Source organism: Apis florea, unplaced genomic scaffold (genome assembly GCF_048593485.1).
Source record: "Apis florea isolate Af1SG1 unplaced genomic scaffold, ASM4859348v1 contig_2291_pilon, whole genome shotgun sequence".
In the NCBI taxonomy this organism is placed as follows: Eukaryota; Metazoa; Arthropoda; class Insecta; order Hymenoptera; family Apidae; genus Apis; species Apis florea.
In genome coordinates, this window is record NW_028256553.1 from 5,119,582 (window position 1) to 5,144,643 (window position 25,062).

General features: G+C 19.2%; 4 protein-coding genes across 10 annotated transcripts; 2 read left to right on the forward strand and 2 right to left on the reverse strand.

Moving 5' to 3' along the window:
• Nucleotides 1-3,189: 3,189 nt before the first annotated feature.
• LOC100867203 (caspase-1) lies at nucleotides 3,190-6,797 on the forward strand. Its single transcript, XM_003694234.4, has 4 exons — nucleotides 3,190-3,564; nucleotides 3,940-4,199; nucleotides 4,369-4,674; nucleotides 5,121-6,797. Exons 1-4 carry the CDS (start codon nucleotides 3,485-3,487, stop codon nucleotides 5,369-5,371), a joined length of 897 nt encoding a protein of 298 aa, XP_003694282.1. The 5' UTR covers nucleotides 3,190-3,484; the 3' UTR covers nucleotides 5,372-6,797.
• A 208-nt stretch (nucleotides 6,798-7,005) lies between these two features.
• Nucleotides 7,006-9,636, reverse strand: LOC100867321 (ADP-ribosylation factor-like protein 13B). Of its 2 annotated transcripts, none has more exons than XM_003694235.4 (8): nucleotides 9,403-9,636; nucleotides 9,261-9,331; nucleotides 8,963-9,096; nucleotides 8,669-8,784; nucleotides 8,328-8,504; nucleotides 8,061-8,238; nucleotides 7,968-8,001; nucleotides 7,006-7,879 (listed from the first exon to the last, which is right to left on the reverse strand). In XM_003694235.4, exons 1-8 carry the CDS (start codon nucleotides 9,459-9,461, stop codon nucleotides 7,569-7,571), a joined length of 1,080 nt encoding a protein of 359 aa, XP_003694283.1. In that variant the 5' UTR covers nucleotides 9,462-9,636; the 3' UTR covers nucleotides 7,006-7,568. The 2 variants fall into 2 exon arrangements, with proteins under 2 accessions (XP_003694283.1, XP_012342876.1); XM_012487422.3 differs by having other exon boundaries at nucleotides 9,261-9,308; nucleotides 9,403-9,627.
• Nucleotides 9,436-14,267, forward strand: P5cr (Pyrroline 5-carboyxlate reductase). Of its 2 annotated transcripts, none has more exons than XM_003694236.3 (6): nucleotides 9,436-10,340; nucleotides 10,421-10,674; nucleotides 10,754-10,835; nucleotides 10,916-11,052; nucleotides 11,119-11,330; nucleotides 11,656-11,791. In XM_003694236.3, the coding sequence occupies exons 1-6, from the start codon at nucleotides 10,223-10,225 to the stop codon at nucleotides 11,723-11,725; spliced, it is 873 nt and encodes a 290-aa protein (XP_003694284.3). In that variant the 5' UTR covers nucleotides 9,436-10,222; the 3' UTR covers nucleotides 11,726-11,791. The 2 variants fall into 2 exon arrangements, with proteins under 2 accessions (XP_003694284.3, XP_086759552.1); XM_086903426.1 differs by lacking the exon at nucleotides 11,656-11,791 and adding an exon at nucleotides 14,090-14,267 and having other exon boundaries at nucleotides 9,696-10,340.
• Nucleotides 11,965-20,415, reverse strand: Prp18 (pre-mRNA processing factor 18). 5 transcript variants are annotated; one of them, XM_086903421.1, is made up of 7 exons: nucleotides 20,192-20,415; nucleotides 19,924-20,111; nucleotides 16,086-16,776; nucleotides 13,323-13,462; nucleotides 12,959-13,240; nucleotides 12,460-12,888; nucleotides 11,965-12,383 (listed from the first exon to the last, which is right to left on the reverse strand). In XM_086903421.1, exons 4-7 carry the CDS (start codon nucleotides 13,383-13,385, stop codon nucleotides 12,147-12,149), a joined length of 1,011 nt encoding a protein of 336 aa, XP_086759547.1. In that variant the 5' UTR covers nucleotides 13,386-13,462; nucleotides 16,086-16,776; nucleotides 19,924-20,111; nucleotides 20,192-20,415; the 3' UTR covers nucleotides 11,965-12,146. The 5 variants fall into 5 exon arrangements, with proteins under 5 accessions (XP_086759547.1, XP_086759548.1, XP_012342880.3 ...); XM_086903422.1 differs by lacking the exon at nucleotides 16,086-16,776 and having other exon boundaries at nucleotides 20,192-20,408; XM_012487426.3 differs by lacking the exon at nucleotides 16,086-16,776 and having other exon boundaries at nucleotides 19,924-20,415.
• Nucleotides 20,416-25,062: the final 4,647 nt, after the last annotated feature.

A 25,062-nucleotide genomic window follows, 5' to 3' on the forward strand; every position in this document is an offset into this window, starting at 1 on the left:
ATCCTATCAAATAGATAATTAAATATTTTATTACTCTTTTAAGACACGTTTTTTATCTATTTAATTCGTTAAAATATTTATATTTTTTACCAAAATTCCTAGAATAGAATCCTACCACAATCAGATGCGTTCTATTGATAATAATAATGGTGCAAATGACACGAAAACAATAATAGAACTGTAGAGCTCCAGAAATTTGGATTATAAAAAAATATTGTATGATTGATCTAGTTTTATATTTAGCATATTATTCTTATATTTAATCTATCAATTTCCTAAATCAATATGGTTACAAAAGTTCATAAAATGATTGATCTATTTTTATATTTGGTTTATATCTAATCTATTTTTGAAAAGTTTTATGCTTATTTTAACTGAAATTTTAATTCTCAACTGAAATTAAGAATTCTTTTTAGATAAAAATAATATTTGTGAAAAGAATTTTTGATGATTTAAAAGATAAGAAAATTTCGCGAAAAACTTTTCATTGTAATATCTATCAATACGAGATGCGAGATAGGATTAAAATAAAGTGAAATAATATATAAATAATATATAATCAATATAATATATGTATATATTACAGTTTAAAATAATTAATATATACATTATGTCAATGATATTAAACAATATATTTGTCTAAGATTTTAATGAAAGAATCAATTCAATATAAAAAAGTTTAATATTTTTAAAAATAATTTCTTAAATATATACTTATTAGATAATGCATTATAATATATACATTTATTACAACAAATTAGTGAAAATATCAACTAAATTTAAAATAAACTCAAATTATATCTTAAAAATTCAGTAATTTATTGAATTGGTTAGAATAAATTTTTTCTTTGATCACAATATAATGATTATTATTCTAATAAGCTATTTTTGTTTTAATATTGAATTAATTTGTATTGAATAAACAATCTTCTCAATTTTATCATATTTAAACTCGGTATGAAATTGAAGTTTAGATATTTCTTATTACAATCATAAAGAAATAGATTTTTGATTAATTCATCTGTTATATATCTTTTAATTATGTGTTTACAACAGATAAGTAGCTATTATATGTTTATATGTAGCAAAATTTTATAAATAACAATTTCTTTTTGCAAATCCTCGAAATTAAATCGATAATTATATATATAGAAAAAAGTTCATAAAATAATAAATTTTACAATTTAGTAAATAATTATCTGAAATTTATTTAAATAATAATCTTTTAAATTTTAATTAAAATGTTGATAATATTTAATCTCTTAAATCAATTATTTCTTTATAACTTATTTTAATTTAAAAAAATAATAATTGTTCTTTATTTTATATAATATTAATATTTTATTTTATATAATTCTATATAATATATTTGTACTATTACTAATAATTATTTAAAAATTATTTATATATAGACAAATATATAATTTCATTTGTAATTATTTGTCTGATGCAATATCATTTTGAATTATCTTTTATTCATAAGTAATGTTACATTTTCTTTGTTATGTATCTTCTTTTTAAAAAATGCAAGATAAGATTCTGAATTTTCAATATATCGCATTTATTTGAGAGAAATAAAAAGAGAAAAAGTTAATTAGAAAGTATTACAACGTGATTATTATGCCACTATCAGAATGTGATACGTTTTATAATAATAAATTGTAATTTTTATAGTTACGATACTAAATGATTTTTGTTGTCATGATTTTGAATTCATTATCGTGACAGTTAATATTATGTTCTCATATAGTGTCATAACAATGAAAATCACATTTACAATAGTATTGCATGGAAATGAATCTTAATTTAACGTATCTTGGTAGATGGCATAGCAATCGCGTTATGCTAATCCTTTTTCAATTAATTTTCTTTTTATTATTCCTAAATAAGAACGCTATATATTGAAAATCCGGAATTTGATAAGATTGTGAATTACTATATATAGGCCATATCTATAAATATATAATTTAAGATATCGATACCAACGCCGCCAACTGTTTTTAGTAAGAACTAATCTTTTTTTCCTCTATTATTATTTATATATCATAACTTATTCCTATGTAATAAAACAAATACTTTAATTTGTATCCTACTTTTTATATAATGCATTATATTGATTCTTGTTGTCCTTCTTTCTAATATTATATGTCAGAAAGTAATTTTTTATTAGACTAGTAATATCACAAAATTTTTTTTTGAGGAAATTGCATCAATTATATCTACTTCCATTTCTATATATTCTTACGTGCATCATGTCACAGAGTAATTCAAATTCTATATAGAAACGAAAATAATTATTTTTTAATGAAAATTTTTTAATGAAAAATATCATAATTAAACTTATTTTTATGTTTATTTTTATATTTATATAATAATTAATTAAAAATTTATTTCATAACAATGTTATTATTATTAATTTATAATTTATGATTATTAGATAATTTTCTAATTTAAAAAATATTTATTTCTAACTTAAATAAAATAAAAAAATAATATTTATAATATTTATTTATGTACAATATTATTTGAAGTAGATGATATATATATATATATATATATATATATATCGACTTATATATCATATATATAATATATAACATATAATCAAATTGAAAATATCTTTCTTTTTAAATAATTCAAATACTTTGAATCATATGTAAAAGATAGAGCGATTTTAGTGATTTAGACATTCCTAACAAAATTTAATATTATATTTAATTTAACATAATATTTTATTATAAATTAAAAATATTTGCATAAAATTTTAATTTTTAATGTTATTTATACTACTATAATAAAACTATTATAATAAAACTATAATAAAATATTATTAATAAAAAATATTTATTTAATATTCATAAAAATGACTTATTCCTCTTCTAATTGTTTATAATCGTAATATATATATATATATAGGGGAGAGTTGCAATTAGTCATATAGTACATTTTTCTACTTTGAATTCTACTTTGAATTTTTATTAAAATATGTAAAATGTTTCAAAAATTTCAGAATTAATTATTTAACAGAGATTAAAATGAACAAAAGTTTGTACACAAAAATTTCAATTGAAACTTATTTATTAAACAATTGAAGTTTGCATTAAATAAAGCGAGATGAAAATAGAGACTCTGTTTTTATATCATGATAGCATTGTTTTCGCCTCGTTTATAATTTAATAAATCTCAACCGCCATTTTTGTATATCAACTTTTGTGTTTATTTTAATTTTTAAAATTGACGCTTCAAAGATGAATATATTAATATCCTATATATTCTTCTGTGTTAGTATAATGGCCGTTGCTATATCATTGTATTGAAATGTTTTTATACTTGTCACAGTAGTATATAGTAGCTAAAGATACATATATGAGTAAATGAGTCACGACACGACGCGTGCTATAGTGCGTAATATATTAACGCCAGTAAAGTGTGATATTTCTATAAAACTTTTTTCTGTTGTGAAAACTTCTTTTAAAGTAAAACTATGTGCTCTACAAAGAGAGATATTATAAATGACAGTAACAAATATGATAATGATGTCGGAGATGCATTTGGATGTTCTAGGTAAGATAAGATATTATTTTTATATTTTCTTTTTATTTCCCATATTGTATATTAATATATGTTATCTATTTGCACGAAATTTAGAATTTTATAAAAATATATTTTTAGATTATAAATATTATAATATTATAAATAGTTTTATTTATTTATAAATTCAATTTTTATAATTTATAATATATAAAATAATATAATAATAATAATATAAATAATAATATAACATATGCAGATAAAACTGTAATTATATTATAAAACAAAGAAAATTATATAATTAATATAATAATTTACTTTATATCTTATTTTATATAGCTTTAATTATTATTAATTGTTTATTTGGATGAACTTAAATATCAAGCATGCCTTTTTTTTATTTTCCAGAAATAGTGTCAGCCCTCTTATGGGTCCTTTACAAACAGCACCTACAGATCGTTACGCTAAATATTATAATATGAATCATGCAAAACGTGGATTAGCTCTTATTTTTAATCATGAATTTTTTACTATTGCACATCTTAGATCAAGATGTGGAACAAATGAAGATTGTAAAAATCTTATCAATACATTAAAAAATCTTGGTTTTGAAGTAAATGATTTTCATAATTGTACACATAGAGATATAGTGAAAAATTTAGAAAGAGGTACTTGATTTAAATTAAAAAATAAATTAAAATAATAATTCTCATAATTCTTAATCTTTAATTCTAATCTTTGACTTTCTTTAATTACAAAAAAATATTATTTCTTGAAATCTACATGATAATATATAAATAAGATACATTTTTAAAAAAATATACTTTTTTTTTACAGTTGCTAATATGGATCATTCTCAACATGATTGCTTAGTTGTAGCTATATTGAGTCATGGAGATTTAGGATTACTTTATGCTCATGATACTTCATATAAACCTGATTCTATTTGGGCTCACTTTACAGCTGATAAATGTCCTACACTTTCTGGAAAACCAAAATTATTTTTTATACAAGCTTGCCAAGGAGATAAATTAGATGCTGGAATAACATTGAAAGAACGTACAGAAACTGATGGTCAACCAGCTTCTACATTTCGTATACCAAGTCATGCAGATTTTTTAATTGCTTATTCCACAATACCAGGTAAATATAATATAATATTAAAATAAATTTATTATATTTATTTTTTATTTTATTTGAATTTAAATTTATATGTTATATTATATTTTCCTTATTTTATTAACTTTTTTTTATTTTTATTTATTTATTATAAATACAAACATTTAAAATAATATTGAATATAAATACAAACATTTAGAATTTCAATGATATTCAATGATAACTTATAATAAAATTGAAAAAATTATAATTTAGTCATATAATAATTTAATTTAATGATATATACTAATTTAATTTACATGTTATATAACTAAAAGATATTCTAAAATATTTCTAAAAGATATAAAAAATTATATTAAAATCTTTAGAAAAAAATTATATTTATATATTTTTAGTTATCTATAAAGAAATTATTTTTCAAATTAATTTTAGGCTTCTCTAATTTAGTTAAAAAAAAATTATTTATACAGGTTTTTATTCATGGAGAAATACTACTCGCGGTTCATGGTTCATACAAGCGTTGTGCGAACTTTTACGAGAAAATGGTACTCGTTATGATTTATTAACTTTGCTCACATTTGTTTGTCAGCGAGTTGCTATTGATTTTGAATCAAATACTCCTGATAATATTACAATGCATCAACAAAAACAAATTCCGTGCATTACATCAATGTTAACTCGTCTGGTAAAATTTACAGCTCCGAAAAACGGAATTGTATAGTCGTTTTATATATAAGAATTTTATAAAATATAACATACATATATTATACGTTACGTACCTTTGTAACATTAATCACATTGTTATTAAGAATTAAAAGATAATATTTTATCTATGCAATTTCTATTAGATGTGACTGCAATGTAAAGCATTTAAATAATAGCATTTATTTTATACAAACTGCCATTATATTATGTAATATTTAAATTAAAAAACAAAATATTATAGCAATACAAAGTAGCTTTTATGGCATATACAAATTTTTGTACTTGTCTAAATTAATGAATATATATGCAAATCATATGTTTTGTAAGATTTATATTCATATAATGAAAATTTATAATAGAATCTTTAATTATAGAAACTATAATTTTTAACAACTCCTAAATCACTAGAAAATTGCATAAAATGAATGTAATAATAGTCATCTAAAAATTTATATTCAAAACTATTATATGATTAAGATATAAAATAAGTACAAATGAAAAGTAAAATTAAGACATCAATTTATAAATATAGTCAAAATTGAATGCCTTTATAATTGCTGCTTTATGAACAAAATTTTACAATTTGTATATATTATCTATAAAATTTTGACATCATATTTTAAAAAAACTATTTTTTAATCATTATAATGCAAACAACTGAAGAAATTTATATATTTACACTTTGTATAAAAGTCAAAAGGACAAAATTTGTCTTTTCATAACAAGCAATAGTCTATCTTATATGAAAAAAATGAAATATTTTCAACTTAGTAATAAAGATAAACTTAACTTGCCTAATTAAAGTAATTGTGATTATATAAGGTGCAATTGCAACGAATATTCGAGTTTTATCTATTGTTAAGAAAATAAATAAAAAATAAGAAAAGCGATTTGCATATACTTTTGGAATTGCTAATACATAAAATGTTATGTTGCTTCATAGTTTGAGAAAGGCATTATTATAAAGAAAATAAATAAGAATTTAACAAAAAAATATTACTATTATAGCAAAAATTGCTATATTTGTATTTGAAATGGCATTACTATGATCTATAAAACTTCTGAAAACGTGATATAACAGTCTTTCATAAGAGTATGTCATTTTTAAATATCAATTATTGAAATTTTATGTTACTTTTAATAGTTTGATTGCTATATTTCAATGGTGTGTTTATACATGTGAAATTTATATAAAATATTTTCCATAAATTTTTATCTTTTACATTATACATTATATAAAATTTGTTCCTTTCTATAACAATTTTCAGTATAATCTTTCAATATATATAATAAAGTAGTTGCTCAATAAGATAGTATTACAAATAAGATAAAATTACTTATAATATTTATTGTATTGTAAATTGTGATAAGTATGTACTGATGTGCTCTATGTATTGCAATACAATTTTTATGTATTTTTACTGCTATTATGTAATCGAAAATTTTTTACTATCTTTTTATAGCTTTTGTAAGTCTTTCGTATATTCTAACTTGGATATTTAGCTAATTTTCATGTATGTGAATTTGTATGCAACTATAGATACAATAAAGATTAAAATAAAAAAGATATATTTATTAATGTCATAAAATATACCTATATAAATTTTAAATACATTGTGTCGTGTATCGAAGACAATAATTGAAAAAATATTTTATCAACATATGAATATATTTCATGACTAGAACACAAATAGTTATACACAGATATTATTTACATAAATAATTATTCGTATAATAAAGAATAAACATTTTTGATTTTTATTCTATAGTATCAGTTGAAAATAAAACGAACATTTATTAAATGTTTATATTATAAAAACATAATATATTATAAAATTCATTAAAATATTTTTCTTGGTGCATTTTCAAATATATTATACAGAATATTCGGACAAAATAGATAAAAAATTTAAAGAAAATAAAAACACAAAAGTTGGTATGCGAAAATATTCATTGAAAATAAAATAAGATAGTGATAAAGTGAGACAATTTTATCTCTATTATATTTTATTTCCATCTCACTTCATTTAGTACATAATTCTATTGCTTATAATTTGAACATTTTTGCATATTTTTGCATTTATACATGTGTTTATTTTAGCTTTTAGAATCATCTTTTAGATTTTATATCTATTTCGTCCGAATCTGTATTATTATACATATTCCTTAATAATGGTCCCTTATTATTTTTGATAATAATACAATTTAAAATATTATTCTTGTGTCACTTGTCCAGGAATGTTAAGTACTGTTATCTTATTTACAAAATGTTGTGTACATTCTGGTGCTGTATATGGACGATTATTTTTTAATCTAACTGAATTTGTATATGTATCTAATATTATTGGATTTAATATTGGTGAAAACATTTGAAAATTCTTTTGCGATTCTAATGTTTGTGTGGTAAATTTAACATTTTCTGATATATTTTTAATTTCAATGACAGATTCTTCAGTAGTAAGTGGTGCAGTCTTATTTCTATGTTTAAATATTTTCTTTAACTTATTCTCATTTGTTATTATACCTACACATATTGTTTATATTATTATTATTATTATAAGAAAGTATTTTATTTATTTATATTATTATATATATTATTTAATATTACATACCATTTTGTGAAATACTTGCTGTATGAACATCTTCCTAAAATTACAATAGATAAAATGAGAATATAATAATTTGAAATAAAATTTTAATATTACCTTTTTTAAAACTAGTTCTTTGATTGGTTTAAAAGGATTGGAATGGATTGATAATCTTGATGGTGAATCTAATGCTATACTTTGTACTTCAATATTTTTTTCATGTTGAGTACTCTGAAAACCTTTAAGTTTACTATTTAAAGTTGTATAATTTTTTACTATTATATCCAGCAGCCATCTGCATAAATTATTTTTATTTAATGAAAGAAAAAATTAAATTTATTATTATATTTAATATAAAAGAAAATATAAAAATTTTTTACATACCTGTATCCATTTTTTATACCAATTGTATTATCTTTTGATTGATCTCCTTTGCAAATACACGAACATATCTCTACTCTTGTAGGACACTTCATAGTATTAGCAGCATGTTCTACATCTAAATTCTCAACAAGATCTAATTCATCAATAGCTCCATTTATATCTTGTTTGTTTGCAAGCCTATTATAAAATATTATGTATATATATGAATATGTATCAAAATTTTATCAAAACAAACATGTTATGTATGTGAATATATTTTATGCACTTATGTACATTATATCTACAAATAATATGCATAAACAACAATATAAAAACATAAATAACATATTTAATTTTCTTACAACAACAATGGTTTTCCTGAAATACATTCATGTGAGATTAATTCACCAAGAACAACCTTATTTTCTGTAAGACGGGAAATATCACTAGCATCCACAACATATATAAGACCATGTATCTAAAATAAAAATGATTATCAAATAAATATTTTGTTATTCATAATAAAAATGAAAAAATTACATTTCTATGAAATGTAATTATGATCTGTAAGAACTTTGTAATATTTATATTAAATTGTATTTAATTATTTATTATTTATTAATCATGTTATTAATAATCATATTATTAATACTTACACCATTATAATATTTTGGCCACAAAGATCTAATTTGAGAGCTACCACCAATGTCATAAATTTTTACAGTATATGTTTTGTATTTTAAAGATACTATATGGAATCCCATTGTAGGTAATGTGTTTTTATCTGAATCTAAAAATATATTATTATATATTATTATTTCATTATTTAATAACTTTAAAAACATAAGTATATATTAAATATAATTAAAATTATAAATTTATAAAACATTTTTTGTTAACTATATTAATTATAATTATCAGAAAAAAATTGCAAATCCAAATATATATATATACCTCCACTGATACAATTTAAAACCGAAGTTTTTCCCGCATTATCAAGGCCTAAAATAAGCAAAATAATAGTCCTAAAAATCAGATTATTATTAAATAAACATTTTCTTATTAATATGAATATTTTATTATATAAAACCATTACTTTTCGGAACATTTTTTCTTTTGTAACCTTTGTAGTACGTTTCGCATACAATTACCCATTATAATAAATCTGTTATATGTTGTACTTTTAAACTAATTCATGTCATGTTGTACTGTACATTTCTATATTTAAGAAATAGACTTAAATATAATACGGACTAATTAACAATCATTGCATATAAAACACATCTATATTAATTATGGTACCATCAATATAATGAATATAACTTCATACATGTAAGAAATAAATAAAATAAAAACTCTGAATTCTGAACTAAAAATTAATTTTTTTATAATAAATATAATACACAAATAATTAAATCATAAAATATCATATAAAAAACAATTCACGTACTATATATTATATCATATAAAAAATTATAAAAATGATGAAATATCGAATATAAATTTATTATAAATCGTTTTGAAAATATAAACAATTTTTTCAAATTACTAATATTTTTGAAATTATATTTTTATATAAAAAAAAAATTCTAGTAATAATATCTAAACAATAAATATCTTTTTTAAGTTTCTTTCTATGTTCTTTTCATACTTCGTGTCTTTTCTTCGATCACATACTTAAAATTGTCTCAACAAGATCTTTTATTATATATTTTTTAATTTTGAAATATATAAATAAATAATTAATATTGAATATCAAAAACATATAAATAAGCAATTTACTTTGTTCATATTTTATATTATGTTATTAAAGCCATTAAATGTCAGTTTGATTAGAATTTTTAAGAATACTTGAAATAAAAGATAAATATATTTTATCATATTTGATTTTGTAAACAATATATGTATATATATATATGTATATTGAATATTTTTTAATAAATATGGATAAAGGTTATTTATTATCAAATAAAGTTGGTTTTATTGGTGGTGGAAATATGGCAAGTGCTATTGGTGCTGGCTTAATTCGTAAAGGTAATAAAGTTTTTTAATATAATTTATAAAATTAATGATTAATTGTAATACGAAAAATAACAATTAAATTCTTATTATAGGTATTTTAAATCCAGATAATGTTTGGGTTTCTGCTCGTACAAATAAAACTTTAGGCTTTTGGAATGATCTTGGTGCTCATGCTACATTAAAAAATGGAGAAGTAGTAGATAATTGTGATATCATATTCTTAGCAATGAAACCCCATATGTTTGATGATGCACTTAAGGGTATTAAAGAAACGATGACAAGCAAAGCTTCACATATACTTTTTGTTTCAGTTCTTGTAGGAGTTACATTAGATTGTTTAGCTAATGTAAAATCATTATTAAAAATATAGATAAGCCATATTTGTATAAATAAATTTAATTTAATAATTAATATAATATTTTTAGAAACTTAAATCTATTGTTACATATCCCAGAATAATTAGATGTATGCCTAATACTCCTATGATGGTTGGAGAAGGAATAACAGGTAAAAGAAGATATAAAATAAGATAATATAAATATATAAAATAATATTGTGTTAAAATAATTATAATTTCTAATGTTTAGTATATTGTTCTATGAATACAACAAATCAAGATGAAACTATGATAGAAAAATTATTTTCATATATTGGTGTAATTGAAAATGTTCCTGAATCTCTTATGAATGCTATAGGTGGTCTTTCAGGATCTGGTCCTGCTTATGTAGGTATAATTAATATTATATATTTTTTTTAAAACAAACATTAAAATTAAATAAAATTTCTTTAGGCATATCTTGTTATAGAAGCATTAGCAGATGGTGCTGTGAAGATGGGTGTTCCAAGACCAATGGCAACAAAATTTGCAGCTCAAGTATTAGTTGGAGCTGGTAAAATGGTATTAGAAACAGGTAGACATCCTGGTCAATTAAAAGATGAAGTATGTTCTCCAGGAGGTACAACTATTACAGGAGTACATGCTATGGAATGTGGACAAGTTAGGTAAAATAACCATGAAATTTATATATATTATATAAATTTTTCAGATATTACCATCTTAATTTCTATCCATATTATCATCTATAATAAAAAATATTTTATATGAAATTGAATATTTAGAATAAAAATATATAATTCTATTTTTAAAAAATGACTCATATATGACTATATCGTATGTGATTATAAAAAAACTAGTAATATCAGAATGTGTCCTTTCTGAAATTCAATTTTTATTATCAATAATAACAGTAGTATAAAACAAGATAGTAATATCTGATGGACCATTTTGTATATCATTACATTATAACATTATCAATTATATTTGTAGAGCTTCTATGATGAATGCAGTTGAAGCTGCAGTAAGAAAATCAAATGAATTAACATCTAATATAAAATAAAAAAATTGTAAAATATAAATATAATAATAATATAATATAAATATAATATAAAAATATGTAATATAATTCGTATTTTTATAAATTTCTTTATTTTTAACAAATTATTTTATTTTAAAAATTTATCTTTCTTTTTAAGAATTTTAAGTACTTAAGATGTTTATTTATATTTTAAGATATTTATTATTTAAAAATACAAATAGTATAAATAAGTTCTAATTTAGTATGAAAATACAAATTGATTTACTATTTTAAATAAATACAATTTTTATTGTTTTTTATATATAATTTAATTATTTATATATAATATAATTAATTATATCAGTAAGAAAAAATAAAATATTATATTAATAATGTATATTATGTTAAATATTTTACAATTATATATTATACAAAATGTAATTTGTATATTATATAAAATGTATTATGTTTTTGAATACTCTACACAACGAGATGGATCTGTAGGATAATATTCTTGACACTTGGTCATAAGTCTTTTTAATGCTTGAATATATTTTCTTTGAGTTTCATCATTCATTACATGTGCCACATTTTTTGAGAAAATTTTTTCTCTTCCGGTACGCGCATGAATACCGACCATAGTTACTCCAATAGGCCATGGAGAATTTCCTATTGCCATTTGTAAATATGCATCACTCGCCTATAATAAAAAACTTATAATATATACATTATTTTAAAATTATGTATATATTATATAAATTTATTAATATACTTACTAATATATAATTACGTTCAAGTAAATGTTTTACAATATCAGTTAAACTATCAGTAATATCTTCTGGGAGGGACTTATTTTTTAATTTTCTAAGAAGAGGTTTTAAATATTCTCTTGTTTGGGCATAAGTAGCACTAGCCATTTTTCCTCTAGTGCTCATTTTTTCTGCAGTACTTCTACTATTTAATTGATTGCCCCACATTTGTACTAAAAATTGTATAAATTGTGTAATAACATTTAAGTCAAAATCTCTGTCACCCTTATTTAATTTTATGGACATTTTTTGTAAATCTTCATAAGTAACTCCTTCATCTGGCACATGTACATCTCCTTTTCCATCACGATCTTGAGGTTTAGAAGAAGCTAATATTTCATTCAAATATGCTTGATCTACTTGTTCCATAGCTTCTTGGAAATCATTTCTAAAACCCTAATTTAAAATAATTATTATAGTAATCACTAAAAACATTTTATTCTTTTAAAATATTTTAAATACTTACTTTATTTACTTCAGGTTCAAGAATTTCACATTTTCTTAATCGTTTAAAGGCTTCTATTTCTGATTCTCCAAATAATAATATAGGTTCACTTCTTTCACGTAATCTTCTAATTACTTCGTGCCTAGGTAATGTTAAATGTTCAGAACTACCATCAGTTACAGAATCTTCTTGTTGATGAGCTGTGTTAATTTTAATATCATCATCATTATTTTCCTGTATTTCTTTTACTTTTTGATCTTTTGTCATTAGTTCACTTCTTCTAAAGTATTTTTTGTTATTTTGCTGTAATATTATTTTAATTTTAAATAAAACAAAAAAATAATTAAAAAGAATATTATAAATTGATTATTGAATAAAATATTACCAAAACATTGCTTTCCTCCAATTGTTTTCTTTTCTTCATTATTTCTGCTTTTAAAATATCCATTATTAAAAAATTTCGATAGAATACAATTTACATTAGAAATTGTTATATGTATATGAATAATAAATTCAGAAATTGTCCTAAAATAATTAAGAAATTATTTTTCTCTATTTAATTTTTTAAGGTTATTTATATATTATCACAATTTATATATAGAATAGACTAGTGATAGGCAATATAATATCGATATTTTTCAATTTAAATATCGATATTTTGTTTTGGAATATATTGATATTTAATATGATAATATATTCCAGTATTGATACTTAATATATAAATTTTGAAATTTCAATACAAATATTCTCTGTAACGTAATATGTATAAGAGAAATGAAATAATCACTAGCTTTTTATAAAATTTTTAATTAATTCTTCAAAATCTACTTTACTAAATATACTAAGTGGAAGTTATAAAAATAGTGACGAAACAAACAATAATTATTTAATAATAAACAAGAAATTATTTAAGCAGAGAACATTTTTCGATATTCGATCAAAATATCTTATAATACATTTTATATTTTTATCTATATTCTAATTATGTTATTAAATATTTAAAATATTTAATTTAAAGAAATAATTTATTTTCATAATGAGATTTTGTTATTTTTAATTATAAATATCGATATCGATAATATAGATATATACTAAATATTGATAAAATTTATTGTGAGAATAGAGTTCATATAATACATTTTTATGTTTCAGATGATAACATAGATGAGATACATATGGTGATATCTTCATTTTTCCATGAAATAAAATCAAAGCATTTCTAATTATCATAATTTCCGTTAAAAGTGAAAAACGAGCAGGAGATGATTTTGGTACTATTTTTGAAAAAAAATTTTCATTTTAAAATAAACGTTAAGATATTAAAGCATTATTGTAAAAATTTTTTTTTTGATAATGTCACTATTATTCTCATTTCCATTATAATTTTTCATATTTAATGTAATTAAAGTATTTGAATGCTCGATGAAAACAATTAATATGTATATTACAATTGATTTTTCAAAATAATATTATAATTATAGTAAAATACAAATATCAAAATTATGTAAACTTTAAAAGGAAGTCGATATATTGAAGTTAGAGAAAATTTTTTTTTTATACAGATATATAAAAAAAAAAAAAATCAAAAATATTTGAATACTAGAAATAAATCATGTTTAAAAATTTATATTATTAGAATTAATATTAAGACATTGTTTAAGTTTAATTTAGTATAGTTATTAGTTATTTATATTTAAAATGATATTCGAAAAAAATCAAAAATATAAAAATGCAAGAGAAAATTAGTATTAAAAGAAAATAATATTAAAATTTTAAAGAAAAGAAATCTTACAAAGAAATATTAATAGAAGTAAATCAATATTATTAAAAAAATGAAATAATACAGGAAATCTTGCAAATAAAATTAATAAAAATTAATAAAAATTGATTTTAAAGAAATTAAAATATCGAAGAAAAATTTAATTTATAAAATAAAATTGATTTTGGCTTTAAAACTTGTAGTTCAAGAATATAAGGAAAAAGATCTTCATTTTTAATTAATAACAAAAATTAAATTTTGTGAAAAAAAATACATTGATAAAGAAAACATTTTTTGAGATATTATACTTTTCGATAAAAGCAAATTTAACATAAATATTTTTTATTCTGACGCAATTATATTTGAAAAAAAACGAAAATTGAAATGAAAATTTACTGACTATAAAATATGATAATGCTAATATTTTATATAATATAGATTTTTAGATAAATATTTTCATTTAAGGTAAAGAAAAATTTTAAGATATCAAAAAATTAAACTTAATAAAAAAAAAATGTCATAAAACTTTTACTCTTAATGAATTTTGTATGATTCTAAATATTGTGCTTGGATATTATAATACATACTATTTAAATATGCCATTATAAAGCCTTGTGTTTAATTTTAACGAACATTTATGGTTTTAAATAAATAAAAAATAAAATAATTATGAAGTAAATAATAAAGTGTTATTAAAACAGAAATTATTAATATTGAAATATGAAATATTATATATATAAATGTTATGTTTTATACAGAGTATTTAAAAAATGTGAAAACATGAGTGGAAATTCTTTTCTAATTTTAAACATTTTCCTTTTTGTTATAATTTTATTAACAAGTTATTAACAAAAAATATTGGCTAATCATATAATTTAGAATTGGAATTATATCAAACAATGAATAAATTATAATATATCATTTGACTTTTATATAAATCAAATATGTTTGACTGTTTGTTGTTTATTGTATACAATATATATTATATATATATACAATATATATATATATATATACATAATATATATATAATATAACATATTCTATTACTTTCATATTATAATGTATCTTATTAATTTATTTTATTTACTTAATCATAATTCATTTTTATATTCTTATATATAAATTAATATATATATATATATATGTATATTATATAATATATATTATAATATCTATATAAATGTCTCTTACAAATTAAAACAAAAATAAAAGTATCAAATATATAATAAAAAATCAAAATAAATTATTATAAACATAATTTTTATATTTTATATAGTGAAATCAAAAATTTATTCTTAAATTGTTTCTATGAAGTATAAATTATAAATTATAAATTATCCAATCTATATCTAAATCTTCTTATATTTATTGTAAAATTGTATTTACTTTAAATATAAATATAAATATAAAACGTCTATCACTATATATCACAAATTTATTTTCCATCTTTTGTATTCTTGAGTTTTTATTTGATCTTCTATACAAGATTCAGATTTAGAAGTTTAGAGAGATACTTTTTATTCTTTTTTCATATTCACAATTTAAAATTCCTCTTTTATTTTTTGAATTAAAAAAAAATTAAACTTTTTTTTTGATTATTCTCTATTTTTTCTTTCTTTTTCTAATTCCTATCTCTTTTTACTTAGAAATAAAGTTCTTATTAGTTTTTTTTTTTCTTTTCTTTTGAATCCTTTCATCTCGATCTTCCATACCTTTTTTTTTCTTCTAACCATTTTATTTACTTATTTATTCATTTCCATTTTAACTATTTTTAACTATCTTTCAATAATCTCTTTTATTAACTTTTCTCTCTTCCTTTCTTTTATCATTTCTTTTTTGAAATTATAACTTTTAATTTTGTTTCTTTATCTTTTTTTTGTTCTTTGCTTTTTTTTTCTCTTTTCTATTTTTTTTTCTCTTCATTCATAATTCTTATTTTGCTTCTATGATTTCCATCATCTTTTTTATACTTATGATTTTTATTTTTATTCTTTTCTTTTTTCTTTATTTTTTCTTCTTTCTTTTATTTTTGAAAATATTTTTCATATTTATTTTCTTTATATATTCTTGATTTTATCTGTAAAATCAGAAATTTTCTTTTATAATTAATCATTTTTTTTCTTTTTGTATTTTTATATTTTTTTTTTATTCATTATATATTTTCTTATTTTTCTATTAATTTTTTATTTTCTTTTTATTTATTAATTCTGATATTTTTTCAAAATTCGACCTTCTTTCTTTTTTTTTCTTCTTTTTTTTCTTATACTTTATACTATTTTACTTTTTTCTTTTTTTTATTTTTTTTTACATTATATCTTTATCATGCGTTTATATTTTCCATTGTCCTGGTTTTTTCCCGACATAGATCAATAATAAAACAAAGAATTATTTATAATTATTATTATTATTTTTTTTTTTTCATCCATTTTATCCAGTGATTGAAAAATGTTTTTAATACAGCATATTAAATCAAATAAATTATTTATCTGATTTGTAACAGCATTTAAGATTGTGAATATGTTATTTGCATTAATACCCTCATGCAAATAATTGAAAAATATCGAATGGAAAAAAATGAAAAAACATATTAAAGAAAAATAATAAATTTATCTAAAATAGAAATAAAATATAGAATAAATTGTTAACAAAAAAATAATTTTTAATATTTTAAACTGCTCAAAATATCTTATAAATATAATAATAAATATAATAATAATTATAAATAGAAAAAGAAAATATTAAAATCAATATTTAATTTTTATAAAAAATTACTATTTTATTTATTTTTTTTATTATTATAAATTTATAAAATGTTTGAATATTTCAACAGGAAAAATAATTGATTTCATTTAATTTTTTAAATTTTTAATAAAATATTGTATTACATTAAATTAAATAAATCACTCATATTTATAAAATACAATAAATACTTTATCAAAACAAGGTTGAATTCATTTCTTCTAATAAATATAAATATAATAATAAAGATATAGATGATTAAATATATACTAATGTTCAAATATTTTTATAATCTATAGTTTTGATTTGAATTATTTATTTTTTCAATAAATGACAAAAAATTTACTGATAAGTTACAATGAATTCAGAATATTGATATTATATATCATTTTATTTAAATCCATTATTAAAAACATTTATATTAAATAAATGAATCATTATATAAATATTTCATTTAAATTCATGAATCATTGTTTGATATTCTATTTTATTTGTCAAAATCCATAAAAATAAATTAAAACTTCCATAAAATTTAAAAAGAATTAAAAAGTTTGAATATATTTTTTAACATGCAATCTTAATAATTCTCATATGTACAAGAAATCATTAATGATAGTTGAATTTCAGTGATTCATGAACATAAATCATTGAATTAAATCTTTATCTGTATCTCATTTATATTTTTTATTTTAATATAAGATTATTGAATTGAAGAAAGATAACTAAAATTGAATATCATACATTTATAACACGAATTAATATCATATATTAAATATCATATATATTTATTATATATATCCATAAAAGATGCATACATATTTTAATTTTTTTTTTTTTATTTTCGAAATATACAAACGAGAAGATAAATTGAGATAAAAATAAAACAGCATTATTTTAATAATTGAAAAATTATTGACCTAGATTTTGTTTTTAATATATATAAATATAAGATTCAGTTTTAGATATTATATATTTTATATACTATCTCATTATATACTTTTTATCTATCCTCTTTTTCTAATATTCTTGATAAATATTAATGATTAGTAATGATATTTCAATGATATATAGTTAGTTATATGAAATTATGTCTGAATTTGATGAAATATTTGTATACATGTTTAATTAAATAACTTTCATATAAATATTATATAATAATAAATGATAATCATATATAGAAATAATATTATTCTAAGAAATCAGTGAATAAAAATATTGTCCATATGCAATATCAACATAAAAAAAAAATTATTATATAATATTTATATAGATTTTTAGTTAATATATGATAAGTAATAAATATGAATTAATATTTGATTAAAATGTGGATATTGAACTTTGACTATTATTTTTTTATAATTTCATTTTAATCTCATATCAAAATAACAAACATTAATTACAAGTGAAATAGAGTTAAAATTGATGTACTGATTTATTATATATATTCAATAATTTATATAATTTAAATTGATTGAAATATTATTAATGATTTTTTGTAAGAATAATGAAGCGAAATAAAATTTTGTAAGAAAAAATATATTTCTGTATATTCTATATATACATATATTCAGGATATCTCATTTGATTCCAAATCTGCCATATTATAATGATACGAAAAATTAAATAAAAGTTAAAAGACACATAATTTAACATAATTGATTTTGTTTTTCAAATTGAATCATATTTTGTAATATGCTATTGGATGAGTTTTAATTTTTCTTTTATGAAAAAAATATTAAGTCTTTATGATGTAAAACTATTAGTTAAAAAAATATTTTTATATCTTTTATATTTTTTTAAATTCAATATTTATTATGATATATTTTTCTGTATAAAGATTTATTTTATTTCTAAATGATCTGTTACTTCTTTCTAGGATTTTTATAGAAATTTTTTGGTATTTTTGAATAATTTTTTATTTTAAAGTGTTAGTAATTGAATAATAGTTGGATAGAAAGAGATAATTTTATTGAATTTTCCAAGATTGCATAATCTGAAATATTAGATTTTTTCTTTTGTGAATATTTAAAAAATATATGGACATATATAAATACCTATGTACAAATATACATATAAATATGCATATAAATATGCATACTATATGCATATATGTATATTTAAATTAAAATATTTTTTAAAATAATAATTTTATACTATATGAAAATTAAAAAATTTTTTTATGAAATATTAAATTGTACCCAACATAATATAATTCAATTTGAAGAACAAAATTGTTCTTCGCATGTTCTTTCTCTATATAACAATCTAATCGTTTTTGACATAGCATTTGGCAGTAATATTGATTTTTGAGCTGAAAGATACAAATTGTTCGAAATCGATTTTTCAGAACAGGATTTGACTTAACTTGTCGAGATTATGTTAGAAAACGACAATCTAATAGTTTTCGACGCAGACCATAATAGCGATTTTCGTGATAAAAATTACAATTTTAATCAAATTCCTTTTGAGACATGATTCTACCTACCTCAACGAATTTGTGCAAGATAACGTTACTGATTATTTTCCACTCGATGTTATTCAGGAACAGCTATTTTTGTATCTAAAAACTACAATTTTGTTCAATATCGATTTTTTAGAACAGGATTTGACGTAACTCGGCGAGATTATATTAATTTTCGAAGCAGTGTTTAGCCGTAACAGCAATTTTCGATACTGCGGTACAAATATTCCATTTTAAATATATATAATTTTAAAAATTGCAAAATTATGTCTTCTTTATCTGAATATAATACCTAAACCTAGAGACGAATAGAAATGATCGAAAGTGCGTTCCAAAGAGTAATGTTTCTCGCTTGCAAACAATTCTTAAAATCGTATGCATCTTCCATATGTTCGGAGATACAGCAGTTCAAATATTTCACAATTTTAAAAAATGAAAAATTACGTCTTCTTTATCCGAATATATAACCTAAATATAGAGACGTAGAAGCACGAGTGAAAATGCGTTCTAAAAAGCAACGTTTTCCGCTTGCAAGTATCTCAGAAAATCGTATGCATCTCTAGTGTGTTCGGAGATACAGCGGTTCAAATATTACATAATTTTAAAACTGATTAATGGTAGTTGTTGATAAGTTTATAAGAATAATATCTACTAACATTATTTATATATAAAGAAAAGATTTTTGATTTGTACATGCTCATAAATACATTTACTAAAAATTTGTTTTTTATATTATTATTTCGAGATTAAAGTTGCTATAATAATATCAATATTAAATTATTCAAATTGATGTATTGATTTTATTGTAATTAAATTCTAATGTTTTACATTAATTACATATTCTAACTTCTCACACCCATTGTAATTTCATTCAGATACATTATTCCTATAATAGTCAATTTAAAATATATTAAATAATATTGCAATTAGGAAATATTAATGATATTTTTCATGTCATTTAAAAGTATGTAACTTCTTTTCAACTTCTATTTTTATTAGTTTATGTTGAGTTAGTTTATGAAATTGTTTCTAAATCTTTTGTTTCTAGTCTTTTTAATTCTAAAAATTTAATGAATTCAAATATATGCAAAAAGTCATTTTGTTCCACTTCTAATTTTATTTGTTTTAAAGATTTCATGCGTTTTATTAGTTTTAATTTTATCTGTTTTTAATTTTAATCTTAATATTATTTTCAGTTTCAGCATTTTATGATATTTATTATCAATATCAATTTCAAATCTAAATATAAATAAAATTCATTATTTATAAATAAAATATTTATTATTTGATCCTTTTATAGAAGACATATATAAATATAAATTTTAATTTTTGTAACAAATAGTAATGTTATCGAATAATTAATTATTATTTTTCGAAAAAAATATTTAAAAGTTTACTATAAAATAGTATAAAATTTAGTATAAAATATAGTATAAAATATACTATATATTATTATATAATAAATTCTATGTATTATAATATTTTTTATAAAAACTTTTATTCTTTTTTTGCATTTAATTCGCTTCAGAAAAATCTTTTTTAATTGTAATCTTTTTTTCTTAATCATACTTTCTTTAATCTTGCTATTTTATATATCTACTATATAATTGAAATAATTGAATAATTGAAATTTATATTAAGTTAGATAATTAATTGATATCTTTCCAACATAATACATTAAAATCATTTATCATATAAAATACCACAAAAAAACAAAACAAAATAAATTTTTTTCTATTAAAACTATTTTTACAATTTATATTTTTGATCATTCTTTAACAACAATGGAAATACATTGATTAAAGTAAAAAAAATATTGCTATTTGTTACGAAAAAAAAAAGAAATAATAATGGAAAAAAGATGCAAATTAATAAAAATAAATTATTTAATGAAATGATATTCAAACAATATTCTTGAAAATTATTTATATTTAATTTTTTTTAAAAGAAATGTCTGGAATAAAATAATAAATCTGTTTTATATTAAAAATAGTATGCAAATCAATATATTATGGAAACATTGAAAATTCATTAAAAAAAATTCATTAGAAAAAAAATTACAAAGTTGCATCTTGATCTAATTAATTAAAAATACACTTGAAATATAATTATTTCTTTGCCCCATTAATTATTTCGTTTTCTTAGATTATTTGTAATGCAAAAATGAAAGATTTACTTGACAAAGAAATACAAATTTGATTTATTTTTGATAAATTTTCAAGTAAAATATTACATATTTTAGAACACATTATAATTATGGCAGCACTTACAATGATAGTGATTTTTGAAACTGAAAACACCAAACTTGATAAAAATCGATTTTTCAGGGCAGAATTCGATCTATCTCAGCGAGTTTGTGCAAGATAACATGCACTATGATCCTTTTCCACTTGATGTTATTCAATAACAGCTATTTTCGTGTCTAAAAACTACAATTTTGTTTAAAATCGATTGTTCAGGACAGGATTCGACGTAATTCGGCGAAATTATGTTAGAAATCGATGCTACGATCGTTTTCGACTAACAGTATTAGCGATTTTCGAACTAAAAGTTACAATTTTGATCAAAATTGATTTTTCAAGACAGGATTCGATGTTATTCTGCGAGTTTGTTAGAAATCGAAACTACGATCGTTTTCGATGCAGCGTATGGCCTTAGTAGCGATTTTCGAGGTAAAAGCTACAATATTGATCAAACTATATTAATGTAATACAATTATAAAGGACATTAAAAATCCACTACTGAATATAAATAATATTAAATATATTTGTTCTGAAATAGTTGGTTCCGATATCTCTTCTTCGCTCTTTTTCTTCATTTTTGACTTTATTCAACGATATTTCAATAAGTCCATAATAATCACACTTCATATAATCGTAGCAATCTATATAATAAAAATAACAAAATTAGTTTATCTTATAGAAAATTAAATAAATTTGCATCATTAAAAAATTATATCAATTTTAATGTAAATATTTATCCAATATCATTAGATCTTTTGTATTTAAAATTCAATGAAAATCCTGAAATTATTCATGAAACAAAGAAAACTCAATTAGATTTAATCGACAAAAGTATTCTCTAGCCATTTTTACATCTTTGCTTTCGTATAGTGCATATAATTTTCCAAATAAACATATTGTTTTATACATTTCTTCAATTGAATTCATAACAATATATCGTTTCAATCGAGATGTTTTTTTGTATACAGAAAATATTTTTTGCTAAAAAAATAAAAATGAAATAAAAAAAATAATTTTTATTTTTGTAATCTTAATTTCGTAATTTTCTAATTTGTAATAATGTAATTTTTTCAATTATATATATTATGAAATTATATAAATCAAAAAGATATTATGGTAGAGAATCATTTAGAGTTAAAATATTTTAAGTAGTCTCTACAAGAGAATCTAAATTTTAAAAAAGAGGAATAAAGATAGTTGCGTCATATAGCCTATTAAAGACACCAAAAGCAAGAAGTGGGAAATCTATCTGATCAAATGTTATTTTAAATTGACATAGTTCAAAATAAAGCTCAAATATTTATATATTTTAATTTGAATATAATTTAATAAAAATTTCAAAAACATAAAAATATATGAAATATATGAAATATATTGTACATTACTTATAATTACGTGCTAAATATAAAAAAAACAAATAATAAAAAAAATAGAGATAGAGTAACAAATTAAGAAATCGCCATTTTTGAAATGTTTTAGATTAAACAAATACAGAGAACAAATAAAGAAAACAAATAATAAAAAAAGGATAGAGATTTATAATTAACCACTAGCACCATCTCTTGGGTGCTCTTGGATATCTCTTATTAAAAGCAAAGTAAATTTGAGTGTCAACGCCATCTATAAAATGCTGAAAACATCTTCCTTAAAAAACATTTAAAAGATAACGCTAACTTCTAATTCTTAATTTACTTTATCCTACTTTTCAAAATATTTTTAATACAAGAAACATGGCGCTGATGTCCAATTCTCGTTCTATTTCTGTTTTTTTTTTTCATGTGAAGTATAAGATAAATCTAAAGATAGACGTATAGAAGTAGACAAATCATATAATATATTTTCATTCCAAATTATAAATATTATAAAGTAAATCCAATACATATTTTAAAACAAAAATTTCTAAAATGAATATATAAATAAATAAAATCTAAATAAGTGGCTAAACAAATGTATAAATGAATATATAAATAATTAAATAAAAGCAAATAAATAAATAAATTAATTAATAAAAAAATTATAAATGAACAAAACAAAACAAAAAGACTAAAATTAAATCACTAAACAAATGATTAAATAAATACATGAGTAATTAAATAAATAAAAAAGTCAATAAATAAATAACTTGATATATAAGTGAGCAAAACAAATAAATCAATATATAAGTAATTCAATATATAAGTAATTCAATATAATTCAATATAAAAAAGTTCAAAAATAAATTATTAGTTAAATAGATGAATAAATATATAAATATATAAATAAATAAAGTAGTTTATAATATATATATATATAAAATCTTAATTTCCAAAAATGTAATTATTACATTTGTTATAAAAATTCTTAGATTCATGAATTAATAACAATAATTTTTTAATTATTATTCATCATAAATTCATAGTTTTATATTTATTTTTTATATAAAATTTTTAAAATATTTAAAATATTTTAATACTGTAATAAATCGAAAATTAAGATCATAAAACAACAACTTTGAATTGTAAATATATATATTAATTATTATATTTAATATTGTAATGAATTATAAGATGCATAAATTAATAATAAAAATCTAAAATTTGAAAAATTGTTAATCATTATATTCGAAAAATCAATTTTAAAGTATTTGACAAGATACGTATTTTCGTAAATTTTCGTATCCTATAAATAAGAACAATCATTTCTTATCGAATTTAGTTAACGAGTAGATCGATTTTATAATGTTTTTGACTGTAATATTTGATTAAATTTTTTTTTAATATAATAAATAATTTTCAACTTTATTTTAAATTAATATTTTTAATATATTTATTATATTAATATTTATTATTATTTATTATATTATTTTATTATTTATATATATTGTTTTATATATATATATATATATATATATATATATATATATATATATTATCATTTATTC

Coding starts and splice junctions, on each gene's coding strand:
- LOC100867321 (XM_003694235.4), bottom strand. CDS start 9,461: ATGGGTAATTGTATGCGAAACGTACTACAAAGGTTACAAAAGAAAAAA. Junction 8,505..8,668: donor TCAGGAAAACCATTGTTGTT/GTAAGAAAATTA, acceptor ATTTTATAATAG/GCTTGCAAACAAACAAGATA. Junction 7,880..7,967: donor AGCAAGTATTTCACAAAATG/GTATGTAATATT, acceptor CAATATGTGTAG/GTATAATAACAAATGAGAAT.
- Prp18 (XM_086903421.1), bottom strand. CDS start 13,385: ATGGATATTTTAAAAGCAGAAATAATGAAGAAAAGAAAACAATTGGAG. Junction 13,241..13,322: donor TGGAGGAAAGCAATGTTTTG/GTAATATTTTAT, acceptor ATAATATTACAG/CAAAATAACAAAAAATACTT. Junction 12,889..12,958: donor TTGAACCTGAAGTAAATAAA/GTAAGTATTTAA, acceptor ATTTTAAATTAG/GGTTTTAGAAATGATTTCCA.
- P5cr (XM_003694236.3), top strand. CDS start 10,223: ATGTATATTGAATATTTTTTAATAAATATGGATAAAGGTTATTTATTA. Junction 11,053..11,118: donor CAGGATCTGGTCCTGCTTAT/GTAGGTATAATT, acceptor AAATTTCTTTAG/GCATATCTTGTTATAGAAGC. Junction 11,331..11,655: donor ATGGAATGTGGACAAGTTAG/GTAAAATAACCA, acceptor TTATATTTGTAG/AGCTTCTATGATGAATGCAG.
- LOC100867203 (XM_003694234.4), top strand. CDS start 3,485: ATGTGCTCTACAAAGAGAGATATTATAAATGACAGTAACAAATATGAT. Junction 3,565..3,939: donor GATGCATTTGGATGTTCTAG/GTAAGATAAGAT, acceptor TTTATTTTCCAG/AAATAGTGTCAGCCCTCTTA. Junction 4,200..4,368: donor AGTGAAAAATTTAGAAAGAG/GTACTTGATTTA, acceptor TTTTTTTTACAG/TTGCTAATATGGATCATTCT.